Source organism: Sander lucioperca, chromosome 7, assembly GCF_008315115.2.
Source record: "Sander lucioperca isolate FBNREF2018 chromosome 7, SLUC_FBN_1.2, whole genome shotgun sequence".
Lineage (NCBI taxonomy): Eukaryota > Metazoa > Chordata > Actinopteri > Perciformes > Percidae > Sander > Sander lucioperca.
Genome location: NC_050179.1, coordinates 27800520 through 27828513, shown reverse-complemented (window position 1 = coordinate 27828513; position 27994 = coordinate 27800520). Strand labels below are relative to the sequence as shown.

Genomic DNA, 27994 nt, shown 5'->3' with positions numbered 1-27994 from the left:
AGCCTATTGGTGAGGAGACGCCGAACCAAAGCAGGGGCTGGCCTTTACGGAGGAGGGACATCATGCCAATTTCAAGAGTTTCTTTGAAAGGCGGATGGAGTAGGGATACGAGAAAACACGCTGCTCTGACTCAAACCAACAGACACGCCGCAGACTCCTCGTGGTTGAGCCCGGACCGACAGAGAGAAGAAGAAGAAGAGACCTGCGACAGAACAAGAGCCGGCAAAGCGGGAAGCTTTTTGTCCCCGAGTGAGTAAAAAGAAAAAAGGAAACTCAGACAACGATGTCAGGGTTGAAAAAGAGAAACTCAAATTCCTCGGCAGACAGGGATGAGGAGGACAAGCAGGTAAAGGAAAGGATGCTGTCCGGCGTGGAGAAGGTGGATTCCAACCTGGGTGGAGCCCCGGGGAGCGACCCCGACAACAACGCCGCCAGAGGAGACGAAGGGGGAGAAGGGGTCGCCCTGAAGAGGACCATCACCCTGTTGAACGGCGTGGCCATCATCGTGGGCACCATCATAGGCTCGGGCATCTTCGTCACACCCACCGGCGTGGTAAAGGAGGCTGGCTCGGTGGGTCTGTCCCTGGTAATATGGACGGTATGCGGGGTGTTCTCCACGGTGGGAGCCCTCTGCTACGCGGAGCTGGGGACCACCATCAGTAAGTCCGGCGGGGACTATGCCTACATCCTGGAGGTGTACGGCTCCCTGCCGGCTTTCCTCAAACTCTGGATCGAGTTGCTCATCATCCGTCCGTCCTCCCAGTACATCGTCGCCTACGTTTTCGCCACCTACGTTCTCAAGCCAGTGTTCCCTGAGTGTCCGGTGCCGGAGAACGGGGCCAAGGTAGTGGCCTGCCTCTGCATCCGTGAGTACCAAAGCCGAGCCGAGCCATGCTGCCTGCTGATGCAACTTTAGACATTGTTGTGTTGTTGTGTTGTTGTGTGCAGAGTTGTGCCAGCAGTACAATATGGATTAAGTTACACTTCCTGGTATTTGTACGGACAGACGGACCTACTGACTCAACTCACATAGGCCTACATACAGTTTACATGAGCAGCATCGGAAGACACACACACACACACACACACACACACAGAAATTCAAATGTATGTCTATCCACGCGCGCAGCCTCAAACAATGGTGAAAAATGCGGCGTTATTACATCAGCTCCGGTGATGATAAAGGATGCTCGCGCGCATCATTAGCAACTTATCTCATAAAGTGACACCCATTAGAAGCAATTTATGGCAATTAACGTTACTTATATTTATTACGTATACGTGTTCTCGTTTACTTATTCATATTTAGTGATATGTTTTTTTCCGCGTGGTTTTCTCATTTTTATAATAATGATTCTGTCTGTGACTTTCAAAACTGAGAAACGACGATGAGGTTAATCTCTCTTAAGAGCATCTTTTAAGCCGAGAGGCGTAACTATGCTAACGTTAATATTTTGAACTTACTTAAATGATAAAAACTTGAAACTTAATTAAAGTGAATTCGGTGGGCCTACACAGCACATCTGTTTGATGTAATAGGTGACATATTCAAATTTAACAAAAACCCTATATCCATTCATTGTTATTATTTTATTGTCACCGGGTAGTTTGAGTTCCTATTACCTGAGACCACACACAGTAGGCTACTTAATTTTCCTATTGCATCTTTCTCTGCTCTACATTTGAGGATAACTTGGGATATTTACAAAAACCAAAAGAAAAAAAAAATCATTAATTATAATGTGTAAGATACCAAAACGAAAAAAATGTATAAGAATTCAACCAGGCTAAATGTGATGAGCAAACATATTTAACATATATTTATTTTCAATCAAAACAGTCAGTTAAACCTCAATTATAATGCTGTATTTAGGGTCAGCACATTTTTAGCCTGTAGACAATAGCTTCACAGTTCAGCGTTGGCTAAAAGAAAATGCTGGTAAATTTCATTGCAACTTGTTTTCTATGGAGTCTTAACAAGATCAACTCTGGATTATTTGCTGCTTTAACTTGTTTGCACCAGTCTCTGGTTGTATATGTTTTCTTTGACAGCCACACACAAGTATCCCCCCTTTCATCTCACACACTGCATATCTATCTGAATATATGGTTACACAGACATTGTGTATACATGTATATTAATACGTTTGTGTGTGTGAGTGTATGTGGTGCCAGCTAGTAACCCTAGAACCTAATCTTCAGATTGACTGAAGGCTAAATCCTGACTGAGACCACATGACAAAGCCGTAGACTGAGAGGCTCAGTTATCTGTGTGTGTGTGTGTGTGTGTGTGTGTGTGTGTGTGTGTGTGTGTGTGTTTCACGAGGATTGCTCGCTTTGGTGTGCATGCCTGCCATGTAGGTAGTAGTGGGGTGGTCAGGGTCACTTTGGGGCTGAGAGCCAAATCACACACACAGACACACACACACACACACACACACACACACACACACACATATATATTCATCTACAGCTCTGTAGTTCTATTTTAGTGAGGTATAGTTCCATTTGACCGGTTTCTGTGGGAATATTTGTAGTTGAAATCAGTGTGTTTCCATGTGTTTGCTTGCACACATGCGTACGTTTGTGCATACATGTATAAATCTATGGTTGCACACGTACTGTATATGCCCAAGTTAGCCAGTTGTGTGTGTGTGTGTGTATGCTTGTGTTAATTTGGATGCCAGCCTCTGTGTGTGTGTGTGTGTGTGTGTGTGTGTGTATGCTTGTGTTAATTTGGATGCCAGCCTCTGTGTGTGTGTGTGTGTGTGTGTGTGTGTAAGGAAGTGTGTGTCCATCCCTGTACTGTACTCAGGCTCCCTCCCTCTTTGGCCTTGGTCTCTTTAACACAGAGCCTCATTGTACTCTGTCTCGTTTTCTGGTGTGGCCCCGACCTGATTTAGGAGCTTTGAAGGGACCCGCTTCTTTAGTTAATCACTTTTAATGGCATCCTGGGTTAGGGGGTGCTTCTGTGTGTGTGAAGGGACCTGCTTCTTTAGTTAATCACTTTTGTGTGTTTGTGTGTGTGTGTGTGTGTGTGTGTGTGTGTGTGTGGTGGCGCAGGAAGAGGTGGTTACCATCACTGTACATGTGTGGGTAAAAAAAGAGGGGTATAGTGGAAAGCATTTTATTCCACCAAGAATCTCTGAATTCTTCTCTATCTCCCAGCATGCTTTGAGCTGCAAATACACACATACGCATGTACACTCACACACGCCTACATTACCTCAAATTAGAGGGAATGATTAAAGAGGGTTCAGGGAAAAATTGTTAAAAGCTTTTTTAACATCAAAAACACCTGCAGAAAAGTTAATTCTTTGTGTGCCCCATAAGAAATCCTTTATTGCACACATTATCCAGCAGACTGAGTAAAGATGCCATGGTGGGATTCGGTGCATACACTTTGAGTCAAATAGTATAAGGGGCCCTTTAATTCATGGTAGAGGCAAGATAAACTAAAGTGCTGCTCCCTAAGCATACCCCCACTTACAGCCTTTCTCTCTCTTCTTCTCTGTTTCTGTCCCTCTCTCTGCAGTCTTGTTGACCTTTGTGAACTGCTACAGTGTGAAGGCGGCCACCAGGGTGCAGGACTTCTTTGCAGCGGCCAAGCTCCTGGCACTTGGAATGATCATCATCATCGGCTTTGTCAAGATTGGCCAAGGTACTTCACACAAGCTCATATACACCTCCATATACATAAACACACACACATTCACAAGGTTCCATCCAAGGGTCATGAATGTCTTTAATACTCCCTTGCTTCACCACTAGTGACAAATAAGCAACCTATAAGATTTGTGCATCAACCCTACAATAAAAAAAAAAAATCATGTTGAATTCAATATTATCGCTTTTCAGCAGCTACACATTGTGATGATATGGACTCAACATTTACACATTTCTGTTGTCCAATTTAATTATTTTAAATAAGTTGTAATTAAAATAATTTCATTGATCTGTATTAATATGCAGTTTAATATCTGTATACTGGCAACATTATTAATGAATCAGTCAATAATCAGTATTTTATCATTAAATTAGCATACAAGGTCTTAAGCCAAGTACTCACTCTTAGGGGTTAATCCTCTTTGCAAATTGTTAGTTGTTTGTGTAAGCACATACCAAATGACAGTTGTCTTAAAGTACTGATAGCACACACTCAATAGATAAGGAGTTTATGCAGCATATCATTATGGAGCATACCATCTTTAACTGTGTAGTCTGTGCCACATGACTTGAAACAGGAAGTGGTTTATTTGACTTGTAACGGTCAATTTTTTTCTATAAAGTCTTCCATGCTTATCTCCTCCTAAGACAGACAGACAGACAGACAGTGTCATGCTGTGATAGGGAATCCATAACTAAAGTGTGTGTGTGTGTGTGTGTGTGTGTGTGTGTGTGTGTGTGTGTGTGTGTGTGTGTGTGTGTGTGTGTGTGTGTGTGTGTGTGTGTGTGTGTGTGTGTGTGTGTGTACAGCTGCAGCGATGGCCGAGGGAGCGAGAGCGGCTCCTCTGCTATGCTCTGCTGATGTAGTTGTGTGAATGCAGCACTGCAGAGCTGTTTGTCTCTCACTGCTGGGTCGGTTAAGTAGTGACAATTTATCGAGACTCCCGCGGGTCACGGTATTCCCAATCAACAAACGTATGTGGTTCTCTTTTCTAAAACGAAATGCCTCGCAATCTTTGAGCGCACTCACCACATTGCAGCGTCATTTCTTAATTTAATCTCCGGCTCCGTCCCGCTCCCGTTGATTTCTATTCTTGATCCGTCCCAAACACGTTAACGACAATGAAATTTACTCCCGTACCGCGGGACTCCCGCGGGAATCACGTGACCCGCGGGAGTCCCGAAAAATTGTCACCCTCTACGTTAGTAGTAGCATATTGCTGGTGTTCTTGCCTTGGGATTAACTGTACTAATAAAACCGTACAAAACACCGTGGCCACACCGCTGTGGAAGCTCCCCGAATATCATTTACCAGAGTCTGGTTGTTACCCCTGTCCGTGGCTGTCTCATCCACTCCTATAACGGAGCTAACTGGAGCTAACCGCTAACGGAGCTAACCGCTAACGGAGCTAATCGTTGCTAACAGAGCCTTCAGTTCTCCGTGCCTGTAGGCTATCCATTAACTGCATCTGTGGACTCAAGCACGAATAAAACCCTTAATTTTATTAAATTGGCTGGACGAGTTTTAAATTAAAACTAAGAGTTGTTTGAATGACAGAAATCTGCTCAGATAAGATCCTAATGAGGTCAACAGGACATGTAACAGTAGGATCCCCAAAACACAGATAAAACACACAAACAAATGAACAATGATCTAACAAACAAGGTGAACAAGAATTGACTTTAGATAGCCCTAGTCTTATGTGATTCAACAGGAGTTAGAAGGAAATAGTGTTGAGATTAATAATAACATGTCACTTTCTGTGAAGCTTGCAGATTTGTATTCTCAGAAGTTTAATAAATGCTGCTAAGTGCACTAAACCTTATTTTTTTCATTGAAAAGTTTATTTTCTTCTTACCTGTTTCGTTTATTTAATATATTTTTCATACATTATTTATACAATATACAGTATGTTTTTACATTATACATTTTTAATTGAAGTATACAAGTGTAGACTGGTGAAGTGTTCAATAAATGTTTTTGTTGAGAAATTCTGTGTATATTAGTGTTACATGTTATCTTTCAAATAGAGGTTTAAAAACAAGCGGCCATATCGGCCAAATATCGGCCAAAATAAATCGGCAGCATTTATCGGCCATTGGCTGACCCTGATTTCTAAAGATCGGCATCGGCCAGAGAAAACCCATATCGGTCGACCTCTAATTAAAAGAGGCTGTTGAATTTTTTGTTTTGGCAATGTGTTTCTGTGAAGCTAATTTAACCATGCCAACAATAATCTCATATCCAAAACCCAATTGCTTCAAAGTCAATATTTTGAATATCATATCATTTTATATCATTTTGTTTTTCATTTTCTTTAGCTAAGGAGATTTTGTATAATCCAGGAGGCTTCTCTATTTGAACCCCTGTCACCCCAAATTTGTGTTGCATCGCTTCTGACACTATCTGATCAAATTCCGGCAGTGTAATCCCATTCTGGCCAAAGTAAATCTCAACCAGGCCTGTTCGATGTGAGCAGTGAATCTGTGGAAGTGGAGTAACTGGTGTTTAGCTTCCTGGAGCCGGGCCGACCCCTCATTAAGGCCACAGGATTTTGTGAAGTGTAGCCAAAGATGGCAGGACAGCACAGAGACCAGACAATGGCTCTTAAGCAGAACACAGCTCCTTTCATTGGAAATCTACTTATTAGCTGCAAAACGTCTGAGTCACACAAACACTCGTCTGTCTCAACAGTCTGTTTGAAGCAAGCAAGGACTTGTGTCCATTCACTATAGGTCAACAGAACATTACATGTTTTCTTACGAAGATATATATATATATATATATATATATATATTATGACAAACACAGGCAGCAAGTGAGCTCAGGAAATCAAACTGCCATCTAGAGGAAGGTAGTGCAACTCACCTTATTTCATTGGGTTCATGTCGTAGCAGTCTCGCTTTGCCAGACCTTCCTCCACAGTGCTGCGAACGAGGGTCTGGCTAGTTCACACAGCATTTCGGGATGGGAGAAAAACATGCCCTGGTTTATTGGCATTTCTTTAAACCAATCAAAATTGTCATGGGCGGCGCTAAGCGCTGGATGGAGCCACAGTGCCGCTGCAAAACAGCCTTGGGAAGGAACTTGTTTTGGTGTGTACGTTCAAAAGTTGTCTAAGTCGTGCAACAGAAATCCAGCCGAAAAGAAGGACACCCGGCGGAATTTCCGGCAGCAACGGAGCAATCGCAGAAGTGGAACCTCGTGGATATGGACTAATGTCATAGAAACTAGACTACTATTGTTTGTAGTCTTAAATATTGAAGACAACGTAATACTCAATCCGCTTCCTTTCCAGTGTACCAGGTACCTGCAGGCATTTATCCCCCCTGCTGCCTGTGTGTGTTTGCTGCCAAACCTTGTTGTGCTGCTATGGCTGGCTCTCTTTCTGTCTGCGGCGAAGTTGTGGGTTGCTGTCCTCCTCTGAGAGAACCACAGAGGCAGATAGGAAACAGGGGTACAGGGAAACCCAATAAATGGGAAGTCAGTAAGCATGTGTGTTGAATGTGAATGAGTCAGTGTGAGCTGCAGACAAAGTCTTGCAGATTGACTATAATCACAAAGCAAATAGTGTTATAGATTAGGAGCGGGAAGCTGACAAAAGTCCCCGGTTTTGTCAGATTTGTACTCTGTTGCAAAGAACGATTAGCCTGGCTCTGCCCTCCTACGTACTTCCGCTCAATTTTCATTTTCCTTCAGTACTCAGTCTGGGTTTGCGGTATATTCTTGGGTTTTCTCTGGCCAAATATTTGGCGGTCCAATCAGCGAACAGAGGGAGTGGCTGAGAACGATGACGTTGAGGACGTGCGCTAGAAAGATGCGAGCGAAGCCATTCGGTCCGTTGTGGCAACGCTGGCGAATATCCAGAAGTTAAAGCCCGAGCAATAACAATATTTGCTGAGCTGTGTTGGTGGCCATGATGTTGTGGCCCTCCTCCCCGCGGGGTTCTGGAAAAGTTTGATTTTCCAGCTCGCTCCGTTAGTGGTGAAGGAGTTGGCTAAGGCTAACGCTAGCGATGCTAATGCTAAATGTAAGCCGATAGTTGTTGTCGGTCTACCCTCTTGTTGCACATGCGCATGACATATGTCACGACCAAACGTTAGCGATTGGTTATGGCAGATCCAGAGTGGCTCTGGGCAGATCCAATAGTTTTAAACTTCAACAGAGTACCCGCCTTCAAGGAAGTTAACACTTGTCAATGGAGATTGGCCAGACTCTCTGTACAAATGAAATGTAAGAGAGTCTGGTAGGACCAGGCTAAAGAAAGATGCCTTTGAGAAAAAAAAGTGAAATGTCACTGAGTTTAAACAGAAGTGGAGTTGAGACAGACTGAGGGGGGATTGTGGAGCTCAGCTGTGAGTTTCCTCTGTCTAGAGCACTGAGCTAACCTATGACCTCTTGGCCTTTGTCCTCACACCTGACATGAACCACAGCCAAGCTGTAGATTCAGCTTTGAAAATCAGCACTTTTCTCACTTCAACTCAAACTGCAATACCAAAGCTACAGTTTAAAGGTTAAAGCATCCGAGAAAATCTACAAAATGTTCTTAAATTGGAAAGAAAAAAACGTATTACAGTGCTAAATACAATATAGAAGTCTTTTTTTTTTAGCAATGATTTGTACGTGATTTATTACATAAGAGTTAATACAATCATGTTTTTTTATTTCAGCTTACTGTTTTGATGTTATTATTATGGCCATTTCTTATTCAGAACTTTCATTAACTACTTCATGTTCATTGAGAAGTAGGTTAGCTTTTCGCAGATTTTTTCTTAGATTTTTTTTTTTTTTAGAAGTCTTAGATTTGCCTTCCTGAAACCTGCTGATATTTAGTTAAAATGTAGCTTCTACCTTGCTGCTGACATTGTATTAAATGTGATGGTACCCTGCCTCTTTATGTCACCGCAGTTGAACCAATCTGTACTCATTTTTATTTATTTTTGTAGGGCTGAGAGACCAAATATTTTAGATTCTTGATTAAAATGCCCAATCCAAGTTTGATCCTACATCACACACACACACACACACACACACACACACACACACACACAAGCATAGTGGGTTATTTGTGCACAGGTCACAGGTCACAGGTCTCAGACCAGCTGACTAGTGGGCAAACAGGACCTCAACACTGACTGGAATTGTTCAGAAGGGAAGCAGAAAGAGATGGAGGAGGTTGGGAGAGAGAGAGAGAGAGAGAGAGAGAGAGAGAGAGAGAAGCTAGTTGTTCACTGGCAGAGACCAGTAGCAGAGGGCCCAGGCCCCACAGATCAAACATATACCTGCTGCAACATATGTATGTAATAATAACGTTATGCCCAAACAACTCGACGGACCTTTTTATTTGTTACATAAAGTTATTTATTATTTTTTTAAATTACATTTATATCTACATTTACCTGTATGTCAAAACCTAGAGACTTTCAAACATCCAAATGTCATTTATTAAATGTATTTGTGTCAAAATGACATATAAACATCACGCTTGCGTGTCACGTGAAAAGTAGGCGTCGGTCCTATTTTTAGCATGCACACGTTTTCGGCGCGGCTCGGTCCGTACATGAGACGTGCCTTTCCCATGATAAATTGGTATTAACTTTATTTTTCAAAAATGTTCTTTTGTCTGTCCTCCCTCAGTTCCAGCGTCAAGCTGGAGCTAGGGCTGTGCAATTAATCGAATTTGAATCGCGATTTTGATTTTGGCTTCTAACGATCACAATAATAATGTAATCGAGAAAAACGATTATTTTTACACATTACACATTACACATTTTAAACTCATGTGTTCTGAATGAAAATAAATAAAAGTTCAACGGGAAAAGTATTAAGGGAAGTTTTGCAGTTCACTCAGTGTTTTCACTGTTGATTTGTTTAACTGTTTCATTGTTTAAAAAAAAAAAAAAAAAAAAAAAATGCAACATCTTTCCAAAAGTCAATGAGTAATCGTGTTAAATAATCGTGATTCCAATATTGACGAAAATAATCGTGATTATATTTTTTCCCATAATCGAGCAGCCCTAGCTGGAGCCCATCTCAACTAACTGATCCTCCTCCAATTTTTTTTTTCAGTAGAAGCAGAGACTGTATCCACCTTTTTTATTCTTTAAATCATCTTAATCCACATAAATTGAATGCAAACCCTGCCTGCCTAATACCTGTTTAGGTGTATAGCTGCCTGGAGCACGAAGAGTAATTCTACTCATTTGTAATTCTAGGCCTTTAGTGTGCTATTTCAAAAGTGAGCTTTTCTAACATCTTTAGCCTCATGGCATTCCTAAATCTTTAACAACAATCTTTGTCATCATAGTGCCTCCAATAGCTGTTTATCCGAGACACCTCAGATTATCTAGATTTAAACAAAGACTGGCTGCGTGGCTGTGATTACATCAACAGACTCACCTGACCGGTTGTCTTCCCAGGACTGCTGCCGTCCTCTCTGGCAGCTCCTTAGCAGTTTGAGTGAAGGGTTTTGAGTGGTTCATAGTTCTGTTTTAGAGTATTTATTGTTTAATCAGCCATGTAATTCAGAAAGAAACGGAGAAAGAATGCTATAACAAAAGCTGTTTACTAGTCATTGAATATCTGAAATAAATTAATAATTTGGAGTGTTGTTTCTTGACCGGTAATGTTGGGGAATTTAATCAATGGGTTACATTACAGGAATAATCCAGGAACCTTTAAAAAAAACCCATCATATCCATAATGTTATAATGTCAGATGTTCATATTAAATGTGGCCAAAGCTTAGAATAATCAGCTAAACCTCAGATTTCCCACTGTTCTGAACTCTCACTTTTCAATTTTTTCTACTATGACGTCACACATAGCGGCTTTATTGTCATCTTCTCCAGTCTTGTTGACAGTTTTAGGCCCCATTTTCACCTGATTGGAATCTGATCTGTGTGATCCGATCACATGTGGGCAGCTCTAAGTACAGTGTGATTGCACACAGGATGCATTGAGATCCGATCACTCACACCACATTATGTACGTGTTTATTTGCATACAGAGCAGGGAAGTGAGATCTAATCAAAGTGCTTACTCAAGACTCATTTGGAGACACGCTCTACTGCCAGGTGTGAACACACTTACAGCTGTCCACTCTAAGAGCTGAGAAAAGTTAGCTCACGTTTACTTGCAAATCGGTTTGGCATTTTGGCGACAGTACTATCCTACTTTTAGTTTTTTTTAATTTAAAGTTTGTCTGGAGTCAGTGGGCCCAGCAGGTTCATTCAGCAAACGCTAGCCTATTTTTGTCCTCTGTTCTATTTTCAGTCCATGATCGCAGTTAAAATAAATGGCAGGTTTCTTACCTTTGTTAACAGTCAGACTCCTGTGTTGATTGACTGCCAAAGCATGCAGTGGCATACAATTGGCAACGGGTTTGACTGAACCAACTCAAAGGTTGGTCCAAAAATGTGTGAATTTTACTTATACTTTTTTGTCAGTTGCTAATAATTGTAAAATGATCATTAATGTACACTGCTTAAATATAATCACCTGATTGCGGGGACTGTATGACAATACGTTTATTTTTAAAAAGACAAAAGTGTAGTAGCAAAACTATAACTTTGCTCCCCCTTATTGAATAATGGGGATCCATTTGCTCCATTGTTCAGGTGTGCGTGTGTGCGTGCGCGTTTGTGTGTTTGTGTGTGTGGAGCTCATAAGGTCAGAGTCTGCTGGTGTCTCAGATTAGAGAACAGTGTAATCTGATTAGCCTAGCTGCAGTAAACCCCTAACTTCTTAATCGGGCACTTGCCCACACTGTTTGGAAGTGAAACACTCACAGAGACTGATTTTGTTGACCAGCCATGTAAACCTACCCTTGATTTACTTCCGTTTCTTGTCGTCACAGTCTATCTGTGATGCAGGAATTTGGTTCTCATTATTCTTTATCTATCTGATACTTACATGGTTTATTTGATGAAACACACATACATATACAGTTATACTTACAGAACAGTATTTTCTGCCCCCATGTAAAAGTTGTGTGCTTGTGCAGTGGGTCTGAAACTGGTCTGGTCTGAAATGTGGAGAACTCCATTCATTTCAGTCTTAAGAGAAGTCCATGTAATGCCTTTACCTTTACCTGATCTACGGTTTCTTTGAATGAATGTTAACTCAGTTGTTGCCGAGTACACACCCCAACAGCCTTTGATTTGCATGAATGAAGGGTAGTCATTTTTTATTCTAGCCCATTTCCTTTGTTTTTACAGCAAGTAGGGAATTAGGGTAATGAGTAATCCTCTCAATGGTTTTCTTAGTTCAGCACAACCAATCACTGCTTCTCAATGCTACAAATGATGCAACCTTTCTTATCCTTTAAACTGTACATGTGATTTTTGTTTAGGTTCTGCTCTGTCCAAATTTCTGTTAAACCCTTTCCATCCAGGTATTCTCACTTTAATTCATAGATGAATGTGACTTTCACATGCTCAACATGGCTATTGCTCTGGGACTGAGGCCGTGACCATTCTATGCAAAGATGACAAAAATGAAAACACAAGAGGGAGATTGTTAGGAGAATGAGAGATTGTTTGAAAGAATAGTTAGGACATTTCGGGATTTCTTTTTCTTTTTCTGAGAGTCAGATGAGAAGATTAAAACCACTCTCATGTCAGTAAGCATGAAGCGAGAGAAACAAGCTGATTAGCCTAGTTTAGCATACACACTGAAAGTGGGGGGAAGGGGCTAGCCTGGCTCACTTAAAAATCGTTCAAAAATACACCTACCTGAACCTAGAGATTACTATTTAACAATATGTAAATGTTTATTTAATCTCTACACAAACAGAAACTCTGAAGGAGTTATAGGGATACACCTGTTGTTTGCCAAGAGATAGTTAGAGCAGGAAAACCACAAATAAGTTTTCACATTCTGTTTCTTTATTTATTTCACTTTGGACAGACCTAGGCTAGCTGTTTCTCCCTTCTTTCAGTCCTTATGCTAAGCTAAGCTAATCGCCTCCCAGCTCTAGCTTTAATACTTATTGCACATCCATGAGAGTGGTGTTGATCTTCCCATCTGGAAAATATATAAAATTAATAAGCATATTTCACATAATGTTGAACTTCTTCTTTGAGGTATGCTTTCTAAAATAGGATAGTATCGCACTAGGGATGCTAATTTAGATTTTTTTTCTGACCGATAGCTGACCCTCGTTAACTGATCATTAATCGTTAACCGAACATTAGTCTCGCATTGCCAGACCTTCCTCCACAGCGCTGCAGAGGAGGGTCTGGCTAGTCCACTCAGCGTTCCAGGGTGGGAAAAAAAACGTGCTTGGGTTTTATGGCATTTCTTTAAACCAATCACAATCGTCTTGGGCGGTGCTGAGCCCCGGACATAATGACGGTGCCTCTGCAAAATAGCCTCGGGAAGAAACTTGTTTTGGTGGAACATGTGTACGTTAACTGTTGTTTTAGTCGTGCAACAGAAAACTCAGATTGGACAGATAGTCTAGCTAGCTGTCTGGATTTACCCTACAGAGATCTGAGGAGCCATAGTCATACCATAGTCCTCATAAATCCACCAGAGTGAAAGCGGAAGGTGTTGGACATTCAGTCTAAAAAGAGGGACATCCAGCGGAATTTCCGGCGGCATCTGAACAATCCCGGAAGTGGAACGTTGTCGATATAGACTAACCGATCATTAACCATTAACCAACAAGCAGGCAACGGAGTCCCAGTTCACCCGTCAAGGAGGGTTGGACATACTTTACGTGTTCCGTGGAAAGACTTGTACCTGTAGCGCAGTCTTTATATTCCACGCATTGTCCTCAATACAATCAGCCACTTTCTGGAACCGCTTGGGCGACCGAGACTTGTGCTTATGCATATTTAATTTTGTGTGTGTGTATGTGTGTGTGTGTGTGTGTGTGTGTTGTGTGTGTGTCTCACTTTCGCTGCCTGGCACTGGTATCATGTGACCTGTTGATAGCAGCTCTGAGTGTTTCCTTACCAATGTTGTGAAAAGTGATCTAGGAGTAACAGAAGAAGGATTAAAGCTGTAAATTGCAGTGCAAGTGTAAAGTTGACAAAAATGAGAATTGGAGGAGGACATAGTTGTGTTTGTCCACCACAAATTATTTTCTAATACAGAGTCCTCATCTCACAAAATAAAGGCTGGGCAGAACACATCTTCCGCCGAAGGCTAAAAACGCATCTCTTCCGACTACACCTCGGATTAAAAAAAAAAAAAAATCTTGAACTTGCACTTTCGAACCTGCACTTTCATATGTCTCTTTGTAGCTTTGCCTATTTAAAGCTACTGTATTTGCACTTACTACTTGTGGTCTGGAGTTTGAACCTTCACAGTTGAAAGCACTTAATTGTAAGTCGCTTTGGATAAAAGCGTCAGCTAAATGACATGTAATGTAATGTAAAGAACAGGGTTGAAGAAGGAGGAATACAAGCATGAGTCAGCGATGACTCAGACTGTACCACCAAAAAAAAGCAAAGGTTAGGAACCAGTCAGGCTCAAGCCTCACAGAGGTGAGGTGAGCTGTAAGTTTGGAGGCAGACGGCCCTGAGCAATGGTTGTGTGTATCTGTGTGTAAAGAAATGGGCAACCAAGGCATGAAGTGTATGATAGTCACATGAGATCTTAATCAAACTTTATTAATCATCACATACACACAGTACAATGTAGTGAAATTCTGTTACTGCATTTTAACCCATCCTGTGTATTAGGAGCAGCGAACAGCTATTTTTACAGCATCTGGGGGGCAACTTGGGGTTCAGTGTCTTGCTCAGGGACACTTTGACATGTGGCTGGAGGAGCCTGGGATCGAACTGCCAATCTTGTGGTTTAAGGCAACCATTCTACCTCTGAGTCATATGATAAAATAAAATCAAATGATAAATTTGTTGACACAGAAACTAAACTATAAAATGATGTAAGTGCAAACAGATTACTTGACTTTCTGATATGTAAAATATCTAACATAGGAGACATGTCAAACTTAATGGAAAAAGAAAAGAAAAAAATTGTACCGTAATGTTGTAATTTTCTTCTCTTTTTTTTTTTTTTTTTTTTAAAGAAATGGAGTTTATAAAATTGGTATCGAAAGAAGTATCGTTCAGGAACCGCGATCGAATTCACAAATTCAATACCTAGCATTATTCATAATTGTTTAGAGAGTGTTTAGAGTTAAAATAATCAGTCAATCGTCAGAACATTAATCATCTTCTATTTTGATAATGAATTAATTAATTGTCAAAGACTCTTTTTTTTTTTTTCCAGCAGAAAGGCCAAAAAATTAATTGGTTCCAGCTTCTCTGCTAGACTGTTGGTTAGACAAAACAAGACATACAGTATGAAGAAAACACCTTGGACTTTAGGAAATTGTGACAGTATCGCTCACTATTTTATTGACATTTGATAACAACAGATTAGCTGATAATAGCCGACACCCAACAACTCGCACTAATCTGGCCTTTGAAAAAATCTTTTTTTACACTGAGGAAGACAACCTAACTGATGGAAACCTTTTGGTGCTTGTATTAACAAGTTGAAACAACCATACGGAACCTCAGCTATAGACATGAGCTTAGACAGGGTTCAACAATAAGGGTTGCCCGATGGCCCAGGGCAAGTAAAACGCCATGTCGGGCAAGTAAATATAACAACCCAGTTGCCCGTTCGGGCATCATCGTATCCTAAATTAAGTTATCGTTCTCTGGTCCGTCGGAGAACGCTTGTTGAATGATTTTATCTAATGTGCCGTTGGCCAATCAAGAATTGAGTCAGTGCTTGATGCTTTTTTTTTTTTTTTTTTTTTATGTTTTTGACGCTTTTTTTCCTGGCATTTTCTTTCAACAATTTTTTTTTCTAAATTTTTTTACGCTTCTTTTCCGAAGTTTGACATTTTTTTCTGATGTTTTTTGTAATATTTTTCCAAATGTATTTTTTTTATGTTTTTTTTTTCTCTCGAAAAAAAAAAAACATTTTGTACAGTATAAGGCCCAGTAAAAACTGACTTTGGGCAAGTACAGTTTTTTTTCACTTGACAAGTGGGGGAAAAAAAGCTTAACGTTGAACACTGTTAGAGATGGTACAGACCCAGACCCAGAGACCCCCAGCACAGCTAGGGGAGCTGTGCTGGGGGTCTCTGGGTCTGACAGGGGGTCAGGCTGGTATGTAGAGCAGCACTGACCGGGTGTGGCAACGCCATTTTAGGATGCTGTCGTCACTCATCAGCCTGTTTGTTAGGAGGGCAGTTAGTCACATTGACAGCGCAGTAATTGGGCGCTTCCCACGCTACACACTGGCTTAGGGCTAACCCTCCCAGTATCAACATGGCCCCAGGCTGTTGGTTTAGCAACCGTTGCTGTGTCTGAGAATGTGTGTGCTTGTTGTGGGGAGCAGCTCTGTCAGGAATGTGGCACAGACCCCCTCAAACCAGCAGCAATCTGGAGGTCAGCGAAGAGGGGCTGTGGCCAAAATGTCATAAATCAGTTGATAAATTAGTAGTCAAATAGTTATACTGTCCCATCCCTCAACTACTGTTGCTCTGCCCTTTTAAGCAAGGCAATAAAACTTGTACCTGTCTCTTTCTCTTTTTTGTAGTCCCTTTTGTTTGTCTGTTGTCTGTGTGCATGCCTCAGGTCGATCCGCAGAGCCGCGCCACAGTCTAGGTCGCTTATTGACCGTCTCAGCCTCAGTCTTAACTCCATTACATTCTGCAGTCCTTCCCTGATCCACATACCGAGACAGATTTAAGCTGAATGTTATCCCTCCCCACCAAATGCTTTTTATTGTGTGTTGGGCAACTACAGATCACTGTGTCCTTTATTGTTCCACATTTTGGGTTCTCCAGACTGGCTGGTAAACTTGCCTGCAGAGCAATAATGCAGATAGATGAATTTGGGGCTTTTTGTTGTTTTCTTAACCCAATTTCTTTCTCCCTGTTTTTCTCCAGGTAGCACGGACCGACTTCTTCCAGAAAACTCCTTCAAAGGCTCCAAATATGAGTTTGGCAGCATCGGCCTGGCACTCTACAGCGGTCTGTTTGCCTACGGTGGCTGGTGAGTTCAACACATCGACCTACCTGTGTGATCAGGTTGTAAGCCACCGCGCTGCTTGTTCATTATCCACTTTCCAATATAGGCATATACAAGTGTTAGTCTTGCTGAGTTAGTGACCCCTCATGGTGGAATTATGGAAATGGAACTCGATTGCTCCAACTAAGTTTCGCGATGACAATAAAGATTTATCTATTTATCTAAAAATAGCTTTCTTTGTCTAAATAAAGTATAATTTTCTTGTTTTTAATGCAGTTTGGGAAAATTCAACTTATCTGTCATACTTCTCCATTCATAGATTAATACATACAGTACATACGTTATATTTGCACAGTGGGCATTATGTAAGGGTTAATGCCCAACGAGGTGTCCATTATCAGGAATTAATGGACGACGGGGAGGCCCGAACTGTCCGACGTGCAGTGTTGCGTCCGCCGGAGTCCATTAATTACCTAATAATGGACACCTCGTTGGGCATTAACCCTTACATAACATTACAAAAATTACAAACACCTTGAAGGGTATTAACCCCCTTATAAAAATAAAAAAAGTTTTTTCAAACAATAACTCTGTTTCCATGGTAACCCCTGAGGGTTTGACTATTACCGGGAACATTCATTCACATCCTATAAGGTTCTGATGCAATGGAAACGTTGTTCACGACTCCCAGTAGATAGGACGGACCTTAGATACGATCTGGCAACGGGAGATATTTCTAGTCCGCACAGCTCATAGAACCCTTTGGCTTAGCTACGAGCCAGAAAGCTAACGTTATGCTAGCAAGAGTCAAAGTCAACAATCATTCACCATTTAATGTAGCGCATTCATTAGAACGGTAAACAATCAGTTTCACCGGAACTCCTTAGTGTCCTATATCACTTTTCAATGCACACCCTGCAGCCAATCACAATAGAGTATTCACCCAGACCATGGTATAAATCTGTTTTGACATGTACTATGTCTCTGATTGTTGCCTCTTCTGCTTATAGGAACTACTTGAATTTTGTCACAGAGGAGATGATTGAGCCTTACAAGTGAGTATTAATGAGTGACTTTTATTCTATTATTTTATTTTTATAAGGTCTGTAATTGTAATCTGAGTTGTAACTAAGAATGTTTGTACATCTTCCACAGAAACCTTCCCCGTGCCATCATCATCTCTCTGCCCATAGTGACAATAGTGTACGTTCTGACCAACCTGGCATATTTCACCACCCTCTCCCCTGAGCAGATGCTCGGCTCTGAGGCTGTGGCTGTGGTGAGTGCACACACTTACTTTCTGCGACTACTACTTTCTTTGTATGAAGGCTGCCAAACACAGTCGATAGATTTGTGCTGTTTTCTAACTTTTTGAAGTTTAAAAACACAGACCCAGATATCACAAATGTGTTCCTGGCACATCATTGATCAGTTACTTAAAGTGCCCATATTATGAAAAAATCACTTTTTCTGGGATTTGGGGTGATATTTTGTGTCTTTGGTGCTTCCACACACATACAAACTTTGAAAAAAAAAACATCCATGCTGTTTAGAGTGAGATACGGTTTCTGAATGTGTCCTGCCTTCAGTCTCTGGGTGAGCTGTTCAAAATCGGCACGGCTTGTGACGTCACAAGCCGAAACAAGCTGGCTAACCGCAACCATTAGCTCGTTAGCATGCTAACGCTAATGCTAACGCTAGCATGCTACCTCGTTCTCAATAGCAAAGCACTGCTACAACACACACAAGTTCACCATAATCTACAAAAGAACTACTTACATGTGCGCCCTCATTTAGAAGTCTCCCAGCTAATCCTGCCTTGTAACTGACCGAAGTTGTAGAAACAGCCTTTCTTTTACTGTCTATGGAGATAGCTAGCTGACATGATCTACATCTGAGCTACTGCGCATGTGCGAGTGCAATCAAAGATAGTACAGAAGAAGAAGAAGAAAAGAGGTCTCACTCTGTAGCTAAAACAGAGACCAGCTGAAAAGAGGATCTGCAGCAGTGAGAGAGAGCGGTGCAGTACAACAAAAATATGGTGTTTTTTGAAAATTAAACTATGTAAACCTTTTCTGGTACAACCTTAAAATACAATTATGAACCTGAAAATGAGCATAATATGGGTGCTTTAAATCATAAGATAAGATGAACTTTTATTGATCCCCAGCGAGGAAATGCGATTGTTGCAGCAGCACAAAGACAGCAATAGTACAGGTAAATAAAGAAAGTAATATAAATCAATAATAGGTATATATACAGTGTTTCCCACAGGTTGAGAATTTACTTGTGGTGGTGGGTGGCGCAGGATGTGACGGCGTGGCCGATTGTTGGGTTCAGTAAAAACTAGTCAAACGAGGGTTTATGAACTATTTATTGAAAACAATGATAGGCTACATAGCATTAAAAGATACTTTCGAAATAAATAACTATTTACATATTAAACATATCAGACTAAAATATGATACAGATAACAGATGAAGTGTGGCCATGATGTGCTTTGTCAATTAAATTAAATCTAGTTAGTTTGTCAAATGTTATGGTACAAGCACCATATGTATGTACTGGTGTGACTTGACCTACTTTGCTGCTTAACTTGACTTAAGAGTTTTCACCTGTACTTAGAGCTTTCCACTTATGATCCAATCACTCAGGACGGATGTTAATGCCAGATAAGAATGGGGCTGTAATGACGTGTGTGTGTGTGTGTGTGCGTGTGTGTGTAGGATTTTGGGAACTATCACCTGGGTCCGATGGCATGGATCATCCCGGTGTTTGTAGGTCTGTCCTGCTTTGGATCTGTCAACGGCTCTCTGTTCACATCATCCAGGTAACACACACTGCTAACAACACAATCCGACCACGATTGTTTTGTGGCTCGTATCCTATCATCTACTGGCTTGTCCTCTGTGAGTTGATTCTAAAAAGCAGTGGCTAGCTCGGAAAGCAAAGTGACACAAAGCAGGGTTCAGTTCACAATCTTTTAAAGGTTTAATGAGACACACAAGGATATATACATTTTCTAACAATCGCTCCATTCACTTCTTAAGACCTGAGAGTAGAAAGATAAGAAAGAGGCTCCAGAGGAAAGGAGGGTTCCAATTTATGATACCAATTGAAATGGATGAGAGAGGCTTTGTCCAGAGTTTTTACTGAATGGAATGTAACACACACACACACACACACACACACACACACACACACAAATGAAAAACCCAGAAACATTTAAGTATAGGTAGACTATTTGACTAGGTTTGGGGAAATAGTGAGAGCTCAAAAACATCCATGTCCTTCCTTCCCTCTCAGGTTATTCTTCGTTGGTTCCCGGGAGGGTCACCTGCCCAGTCTGCTGTCAATGATCCACCCCACCCTGCTGACACCGCTGCCCTCACTCATATTCACTGTATGTACTATTTATTTTCAAATTCAATCTACGCAGAAACACAGACATCTTACACTATGAGTCAAGCAAATTAAATAAATGTCTATTGAGTCTTTAAATCAGAAGGGTACCACTGCACTGGTATACGGTGCTAATGAATTATTGATGCCAATTAAAGATGTGTACTCTAGTAATTTGAAGTGCACAATGGGTGTACCTCAAGGATCTGTATTAGGCCCACTACTTTTTAGTCTTTACATCAATGACCTTCCACAGTACAGCCATGGAGTACAGGTACAACTATACTCCGACGACACTGTTCTATACACACATGCTAAATCAGCTCAGCTGGCAGCTGAGAAACTAGCTAGTGCCCTGGATGGAATGGTCGAATGGCTAGATCAATCTTGCCTCACCTTAAATGTAAGCAAAACAAAAGGCATGTTCTTTTCCAAAACCAAGTTTCACACCCCAGATGTAAACATCTGTATTAAGGGTGAACAGATTGAGACTGTCACTGAATTTAAATATCTAGGTGTTGTACTGGACTCAAATCTCAATTTTAAAAAACATATTAAGAAAATGACTAATATTATTAAATACAACATGGCAAATTTTAGACAGATTAGATCTTCTCTTTCTACAGAGGCTACAAAGACATTTCTCCATGCTCTCATTTTCTCGCACATCTCATACTGTATTACCTGTTGGGGACAGGCAAGTCCAACAACAATAAAGCCCTTAGAATCCTTGTACAAACAGGCTCTGAAAGTATTCGATAAAAAGCCATTAAGGTATCACCATTGTGGGATACTATACAAACACAATCTACTTACTTTTGAAAATTTTAGAGTGTTTTCAAATTTGTGTACAGTCTACAAAATCCTAAATGGCTTGGCTCCTACCTGTTTGTGCAAATTTGTCACTTACTGTGCTGCTAAGGTCCACTAGAATAGCTTCCATACATAACTGCACTGTACCCTTTCACTCTTCAGCCTTTGGGCAGGCAGCTTTCTCTTTCAAAGCCCTTAACCAATGGAATACTATCCCGGACAATGTAAAAAGCTGTGGTTTGTTTAGTAGCTTTAAAGCTAATCTCAAAAATCACTTAAAAATGACTCAGCAATGCACGCACACTGTTAATCATTCCTCACAACTGTTGGTCTTACTTGTCTCTCGAACGGGGCTGTGTGTGTGTGTGTGTGTGTGATATGAAATGTAAAATATTGTTATTTGTTGCATGTTTTTACTCATTAAGCGATGTTTCAACTTTTAAAATGTTGTATTTGTATTTTTCGAGGGACTGCAGATGTAAATTAGCCAAAGGCTAACTCTGGTGCAATGCATCAAATGGTCACATTTATGTTTTAATTGCACATTGTCCCTTATAAATAAATTGAAATAAATTAAATTAAATAAATTTATGCTCCTGCGTTAAATCGACGCCGTGGGTAGGTACGTGGAGATACGGACCCTACGCCGTAGCCTGACGTGCATCTCTCAAAAATGTAACCACACGTTGCAGCGACTCAGACTGCAACAACTGTGATTGGTCCGCTTGGCCGTGGCTTGGTAGTGCCAAATTTCCCCTGACTCATTTCCGGGTTCTCCTTCTCCATAAACAACAGGAAAGGAGAGAGTTAACTTTTCCTGCTACAGCTTTCCGACCGTGGGGGAGACACGTTGTTGACACACACACACACACACACACACACACACACACACACACACGCCGGGCCTGCTATTCTCTTAAAGAGACGCTAGAATGACGCAGGCCACTTATGTAGGTTACGGCGAAAGCTCTGTGTAAAGCCCCCCAGAAGCATAAATCCACTTTTAGGGCAGTGCTGCTGTGGGATAGGGTAGATGTAAACATTGTACTGTACTGTACTGTAAACAAATAACTGTTTTGCTGCTGGGTCACACACAACAGTGATAAGTGGTTTTATTGCACTGCACGCCTAATTGCTTCTCTCCTATTATCTCCAGTGCTTGATGACGCTGCTCTACGCCTTCTCCAATGACATCTTCTCCGTCATAAACTTCTTCAGCTTCTTCAACTGGCTCTGCATCGCCATGGCAATCGTTGGGATGATGTGGCTCCGTTATAAGAAGCCAGAGCTGGAGCGACCAATCAAGGTGAGCCAAACGTGATGCAATCAGCCAATCGGACCGCGAGAAAAAGGATGAATAGTTGTTTTTTCTACTGACTTTCAGATGATGTTCATAGAGGGACATGAACGGACAGTTGAGTCCGAGGGGATATCAAAGTCTCACTTAGTGTTTGTCACCATCGACTTCTGCTTGAGTTAGCTTCGGCAGCAGGACATGTTTCTACTTTGTCTCATGCGGCCAACAAAGATCCATTCAGCAGAGCTCAGATGAATAGAGACTGATCGAAGATTAAAGGACAGAAGCGACGCTGGATGCTTGTCAGCTGGTATTGAGGGCTGTGTGTGTGTGTGTGTGTGTGTGTGTGTGTGTGTTAGTGTGTGTGTTAGTGTGTGTGTTAGTGTGTGTGTGTGTCTCATACAAGAGGAAGCGCACTATGCCTCTTGACTAGATCAGTTGCTGCAGGATTTCCCAAAACACAGAACAACATTGTGTGTCAGAGGCTATCAGGACAGTGAAGTGAAAGAGGCAGATATATCTATTGGCCCAGCACTGTGTGCGTGCGTGCATGCGTGCATATGTGTGTGGTGGGACAGTGGTGGCACAGTCTCTCTGCTGACCTCTATTTCTCTTTCAATCTGCCTCTCTATTTCTTTCTCCTTTCTTTGTCTGTCACATTCCTGCTGTTCAACAGATCTGAAGCAGAGCTGCCAGAGAATCACGCAATTAGATTTTGTTTAAGATATTGTGTTCATCAGTAACCTGGTAGATTCATAACACATTCAGTTCACATTAGGTCTGCATAGCCAAAAGTATGTGGTCACCTGACCATACCACTCATTAGTGATTGTTGGTGGGCATTAGTCTGCTGCTATTGGACAGCAGCCTATTGGAACCTGGCTGCAGGGTTTTGCTACAGAGCAGTAGTGAGGTCCAAACACTGATGCTGGGCAATAAGGCCTGACTCACAGTCGGCGTTCCAATTCATCCAAAAGGATGGCTGTAATTACCCAGAGTTCTCGCGAGAGCACAATTTGAATTCAGTAATGATGCTTATTACCCATGCCCTTGTAGCCGAGCAGCACCAATCACATTGGTGTATCTGATAAAGGCGGGCCAGAGGCGAACTAAACAGATGATGACAGTGCTGCAAAGTCATTTGTAAACATTGCAAGATGGCTACGGATGAACACCAGTTGTTTGAAACGGCTTTGGCCGCTACAATGAACGAGTTAGACTTGGCTTTTTATCTAAAAGAGGAACAGAATTATTAAAGGTTTATTTAGATAGGGACAAATACAAAAAACATAGATAAGCTTAAACAGTCATCTGATGTATGTATCATAGTGTTTTTAGCTGAAGCTAATTCACAACACTTGTCCCTAGTAGGGCTTTTTGTTAAAAATAAAAATACAGGTTAACATTATTAAAAATAAGATAAAAATGGAATGAAATGAAAAAGGAAAGAAAGTATACAGAGAGAACACAGTGTAAAAACTAAATATGAGAGCAATTTTGTTCCTGAATTAGCCACAATTTGGTATTTTTTTGAAGGTGGCTAATGTTGGGATATATTTCAAGTGGTCTGGCAGAGAGTTCCATAATTTTGCCCCTTTTACTGAAAAGGCAGTTTGGGCAAATGATGTTCTACGGAAAGGGAAACTACAATTGCCTTTTAATGCTGCTCGGGTGTTGGATCTGGTACCACTTTGCTGTCTTGTTATTGTTTTGCAAAAGGGTGGGAGAGCAGCGTTATTTAGGCATTTGAATACCAATTTAACAAAATGCAGGGAGAAAAAATTTGCAAAACGCACACACCGTTCCCCTCTGTGCCCTTGTCTCTCCCCCCCCACCCACACACACGCACGCACGCACACACACACACACACACACACACACACACACACACACACACACACACACACACACACACACACAGAGCACAGCAAAACAATCCCTTTTTTTCTCAGCGCCAGCTTTGCTTTCACACTGTCCAGTAACGGTCCAAACTACAGACATGTCCAGACATGCCCGGCCACCGCTGGCTTCAAACTTCATTTCTGCCCCGCACACATAAACTCATCAACTAATGTTACTGTACAATAGGGTGACCAGACATCCCCGGTTTCGGTGACCTGTCCCCAGCTGGAGCTGTCCCCAGAAATGTCCCCGGTTTTCACTGTGACTGACAGACCCCAAATTGGAATGAAAGAAAGAAAACATTGACAAGTGCGTCGCGCTGACTCACGCACCCTACACGCGCCGGCTCAGAGTTCAGAGATGTTCTAGAATGCCCATATTTTACGATGCTAAAATTACGGTTTTTTTACACAGAGTCTGGTGGGTTTAGCGAATGCAATTTCGCGGACTTTTAATGTTTAAATAAAGGATCTTGCTCTTTAACAGAAAGATCGACCTCCTTAGAAATCCTTTCCATAATGTTGTCAGACACAAGAATATTAATCTGAGCCTGTCAGCAGCAAAACGAGCACTTTTATGAACGTAAATATAAGCTGGACAATTGTCCTATTAACCTACACGTTAGCTTGTTTCGCCGTTGCCGACTGCAGCGATCTCGTTTAATACTGAACCAATGTCAAAAATATTTCCTCAATAGTTTTAATTGTATCCGATACTAATGAGCTGTTGCAGAAACAAGCCCAGCGTGAAGCAATAAAGCAAAAGCTGTCAGATAAATGTAGTGCAGTAAACATTACAACATTTCCCTCTGAGGTGTAGTGGAGTACTAGTATGAAGTAACAGCAGGGGCGATTCTAGGATCAGACCTTTAGGGGGGCTCAGCCCCTAATGAGAATGTGACGCGGATATAACCACCTCAACCAGACTCTAAGCTTTCCAATGATATTAGCGCCAGTTGCTGTGACAAATGGTTTGCGAGAAAATTAACATTGAACTTACATGAAATGTTATCATATTTACATTCTGCATACATCTCTGCACACCCATTACTCTCTGTGAAATATCTCACAAACTCTTCACTCAATACGTGCATCGGTACAATAAGCGGTTCCTGGGTAATCAGGTTTTGAAATTGCAACAAAATTTCTACACGGTCTCCAACTTTGGGCCAAAATTACAGCACAGACATTTTTGTAAATTGCTTAGTCAGTGTATCCCACCATAATGGTTATTATATTGCCAGATTCCAGACAATCCCACTTACTTATATATATCCCACTTACAAATATGAATATATATTTCTACTGGCATGCTTCCTAGGGACATTAATGCAAAAATATGAAGAAAAAACTATTCAACCTGTGTGTGCATGGTTAAAATTCTGAAGTGCAAAATAGTTCAGGCTACAGCACAAAAATTTCCATCCATAGATAAGAATAATCAAGTCTAACCTCTGAATTTCTTTTCAAAGGGCACCAGATTGATGCATTTAAATGTTAAAATAGACAACATTTTCTTACAGGGGAGCATGCCCATGGAACCCCTTAGGGGGGCTTGTGTCCCAGTGCAGCTCTAGGTCTAGTGACGCCCCTGGGGCAGTGTCCCCGTTTTAAGTTTTACAAAGATAAAAACATTACCTGTTTTGGAGGTATTTACGCTTCTGAGCTGAAAATGTCCCCGGATTTTCTCTCAGAAATCTGGTCACCTTACTGTACAAAGCACCAGATACACAGTTTCATTACTGTTTATTCATCCTCCAGTGTGTCGCGCACACACACACACACACACACACCAATGCTTTCGACACTTTCATCAACCTCCAAGGAATCACAACTCACGTTGTCATACTGTCATACTGTGGAGTTTCTGAACTCCGAAACAGTCGGACTAAATTTGCAATTAGCCATCAATTTTCGTAAAACGGCCCATATTTGAGCTCTACATAGTTGATTTGTCGCATAAAAAAGTCTCAGAAGTGAATTTAGTAATAAAATAGCAGACGAACAATGTATAAAATTTCTGAGATCTGCGCGACCTATGATTCACAAGACAAACTGGTCCCAGATCAGTGGCCTATGTAAATGTTGGGGTGTGACAAAGGTAGAAGGTAGAGCCAAATAAGGTACAGCCACCGAGTTGACGTCAACTTTTAGCTTTGTTGAGATTTGCCCGTTTTCAGCAGCAGTTTCAAATTGTGCTGAAAGAGGTGCCAATGGGACTCTGAGGCTCTCTGTATGTCCTTTTTACCCACCAAGCTGTCGTAATTCAACTATGACAAGGTAAACTCGGTTTTGCATTCTATCACCCCTTTAAGAAAGGGGAGCTGTGGAACTCCTCACTTTGTCTGATGAGTCTGAATCTTTTAGAGTTTCTGTTATAAAATCTCCTTTTCTTCTCCCTGCAGGTGAATATTCTGCTGCCGGTGAGTTTCGTGCTCGCCTGCCTCTTCCTCATCGTCGTCTCCTTCTGGAAGACTCCAGTCGAGTGTGCGATTGGCTTTGGCATCATCGCTACCGGAATTCCTTTCTACTTAATCGGCGTGTGGTGGAAGGGCAAACCCAAGTGGATGCTGCAGGGAATCTGTGAGTACAACACCTGTCTCCTCGCACGTTTGACTTTCTGAAACTGTAACTGTATTTGACATCGTGGGTAATCACCACTCGTGTGTGTGTGTGTGTGTGTGCGTGTGTGCGTGCGTGCGTGCGCGTGCGTGCGTGTGTGTTTTGCAGCCTCGACCACAGCCTTGTGTCAGAAGGTGATGGAGGTGGTGCCTCAGGCGACCTAAAAAGCCCGCCCTTTACTTACAGCCGGGGGCCAATCGGGTTGCACCAACAGTGATCTCTGGGCTCTGACATCTGATGAAGCTTGATCTCTGTTGATCTCTCTCTCTCTCTCTCTCTCTCTCTCTCTCTCTCTCTCTCTCTCTCTCTCTCTCTCTCTCTCTCTCTCTTTAACACACTCTCTGTCTGTGGAGTGCCGTTAGGAACCTGATGAAGTATGGACAATGTTTAGTCACTAACTACTATATTGTAGGTTGTTATGCTTTGTTGTTTTTTTTTTTTTTTTACTATGCATTTCAATTGTTTTTTTTGTGATTAAGTTCATGTAAAATATCATCCCTCATCAGAAACCTATTGAAGTTTGCAAGTTGTGCCTTACATGTCAAATGAAGGTGTAACTGTCAGCTGTGGCAGTATTTGTCAGTGCTGTCTGAGTAGGCTGTCAGCCTTGGCATTGACCTGCAAACAGCTGTCTAAACCTCTGCAACCAGGAGTTTTTTTTATATAATCCTGCTGAAGATTCCACTTTTAATCTCCTGGAACCAACTGTTGCTTTTAAGTGAAAGTTGGAGTTGTCTCAACCAGATTAGTTTTGTCAGATATTCATTAAAGGAGAATTCTGGTCGATTTCAACACGTAGCTCTGTTGTTTGTAAATTTGGAGTGCTGTTAGTAGCGAGAAAAACGACAAGAATCGCTGCTGCCTACACTGTGTTATCCTCCTGCTACAGTTTGCACCCAGGAGACTGAAACAGGGCAAATGTTAAATGTGCCTTTAGCCTCTTAACATGTTCGAAATGTCATTACAAGTGCCTACCCATGTGAAGTGATTCCTTCCGAGTGAACAGTGAATCCGACTGCAGTAGATGCTTTTTTTTTTTAAAGTAAGTGCTGTAGTACAACTAGCAGGAGACAAGTTATAATTGAGGTACATTTGGAGACTACCTTATTTAATCTTTAAATTAATAAATATTTTTGTTGTATCTCTTTTCGGTGTTGTAGTTTGTAGATGGTCCCTAAGCACTCGTCTTACTGCCGTCACAACACCGGAACTAAACAGAGGTATGAATTAGCACAACTTTTATGCATTTCTTTCACATCTACTGCAGTCAGATTCACTGTGTTCAC

At 41.5% G+C, this 27994-nt stretch overlaps 1 protein-coding gene across 1 annotated transcript; it reads left to right on the top strand.

Annotated features, from left to right (window-relative positions):
• The first annotated feature begins 30 nt into the window (after positions 1-30).
• slc7a5 (solute carrier family 7 member 5) lies at positions 31-27002 on the top strand. The gene is made up of 10 exons (XM_031310312.2): positions 31-866; positions 3536-3661; positions 16592-16697; positions 17684-17728; positions 17829-17952; positions 19400-19503; positions 19980-20076; positions 22045-22194; positions 26492-26669; positions 26817-27002. The coding sequence occupies exons 1-10, from the start codon at positions 284-286 to the stop codon at positions 26870-26872; spliced, it is 1569 nt and encodes a 522-aa protein (XP_031166172.1). The 5' UTR covers positions 31-283; the 3' UTR covers positions 26873-27002.
• Positions 27003-27994: the final 992 nt, after the last annotated feature.

What these genes read in the sequence shown, in the direction of transcription:
- slc7a5 (XM_031310312.2), top strand. Translation starts at nt 284, where the DNA reads ATGTCAGGGTTGAAAAAGAGAAACTCAAATTCCTCGGCAGACAGGGAT. An exon ending in AGTGGCCTGCCTCTGCATCC is followed by an intron (nt 867 to 3,535) that starts GTGAGTACCAAA and finishes CTCTCTCTGCAG; the next exon opens with TCTTGTTGACCTTTGTGAAC. An exon ending in TGCCCTCACTCATATTCACT is followed by an intron (nt 20,077 to 22,044) that starts GTATGTACTATT and finishes TATTATCTCCAG; the next exon opens with TGCTTGATGACGCTGCTCTA.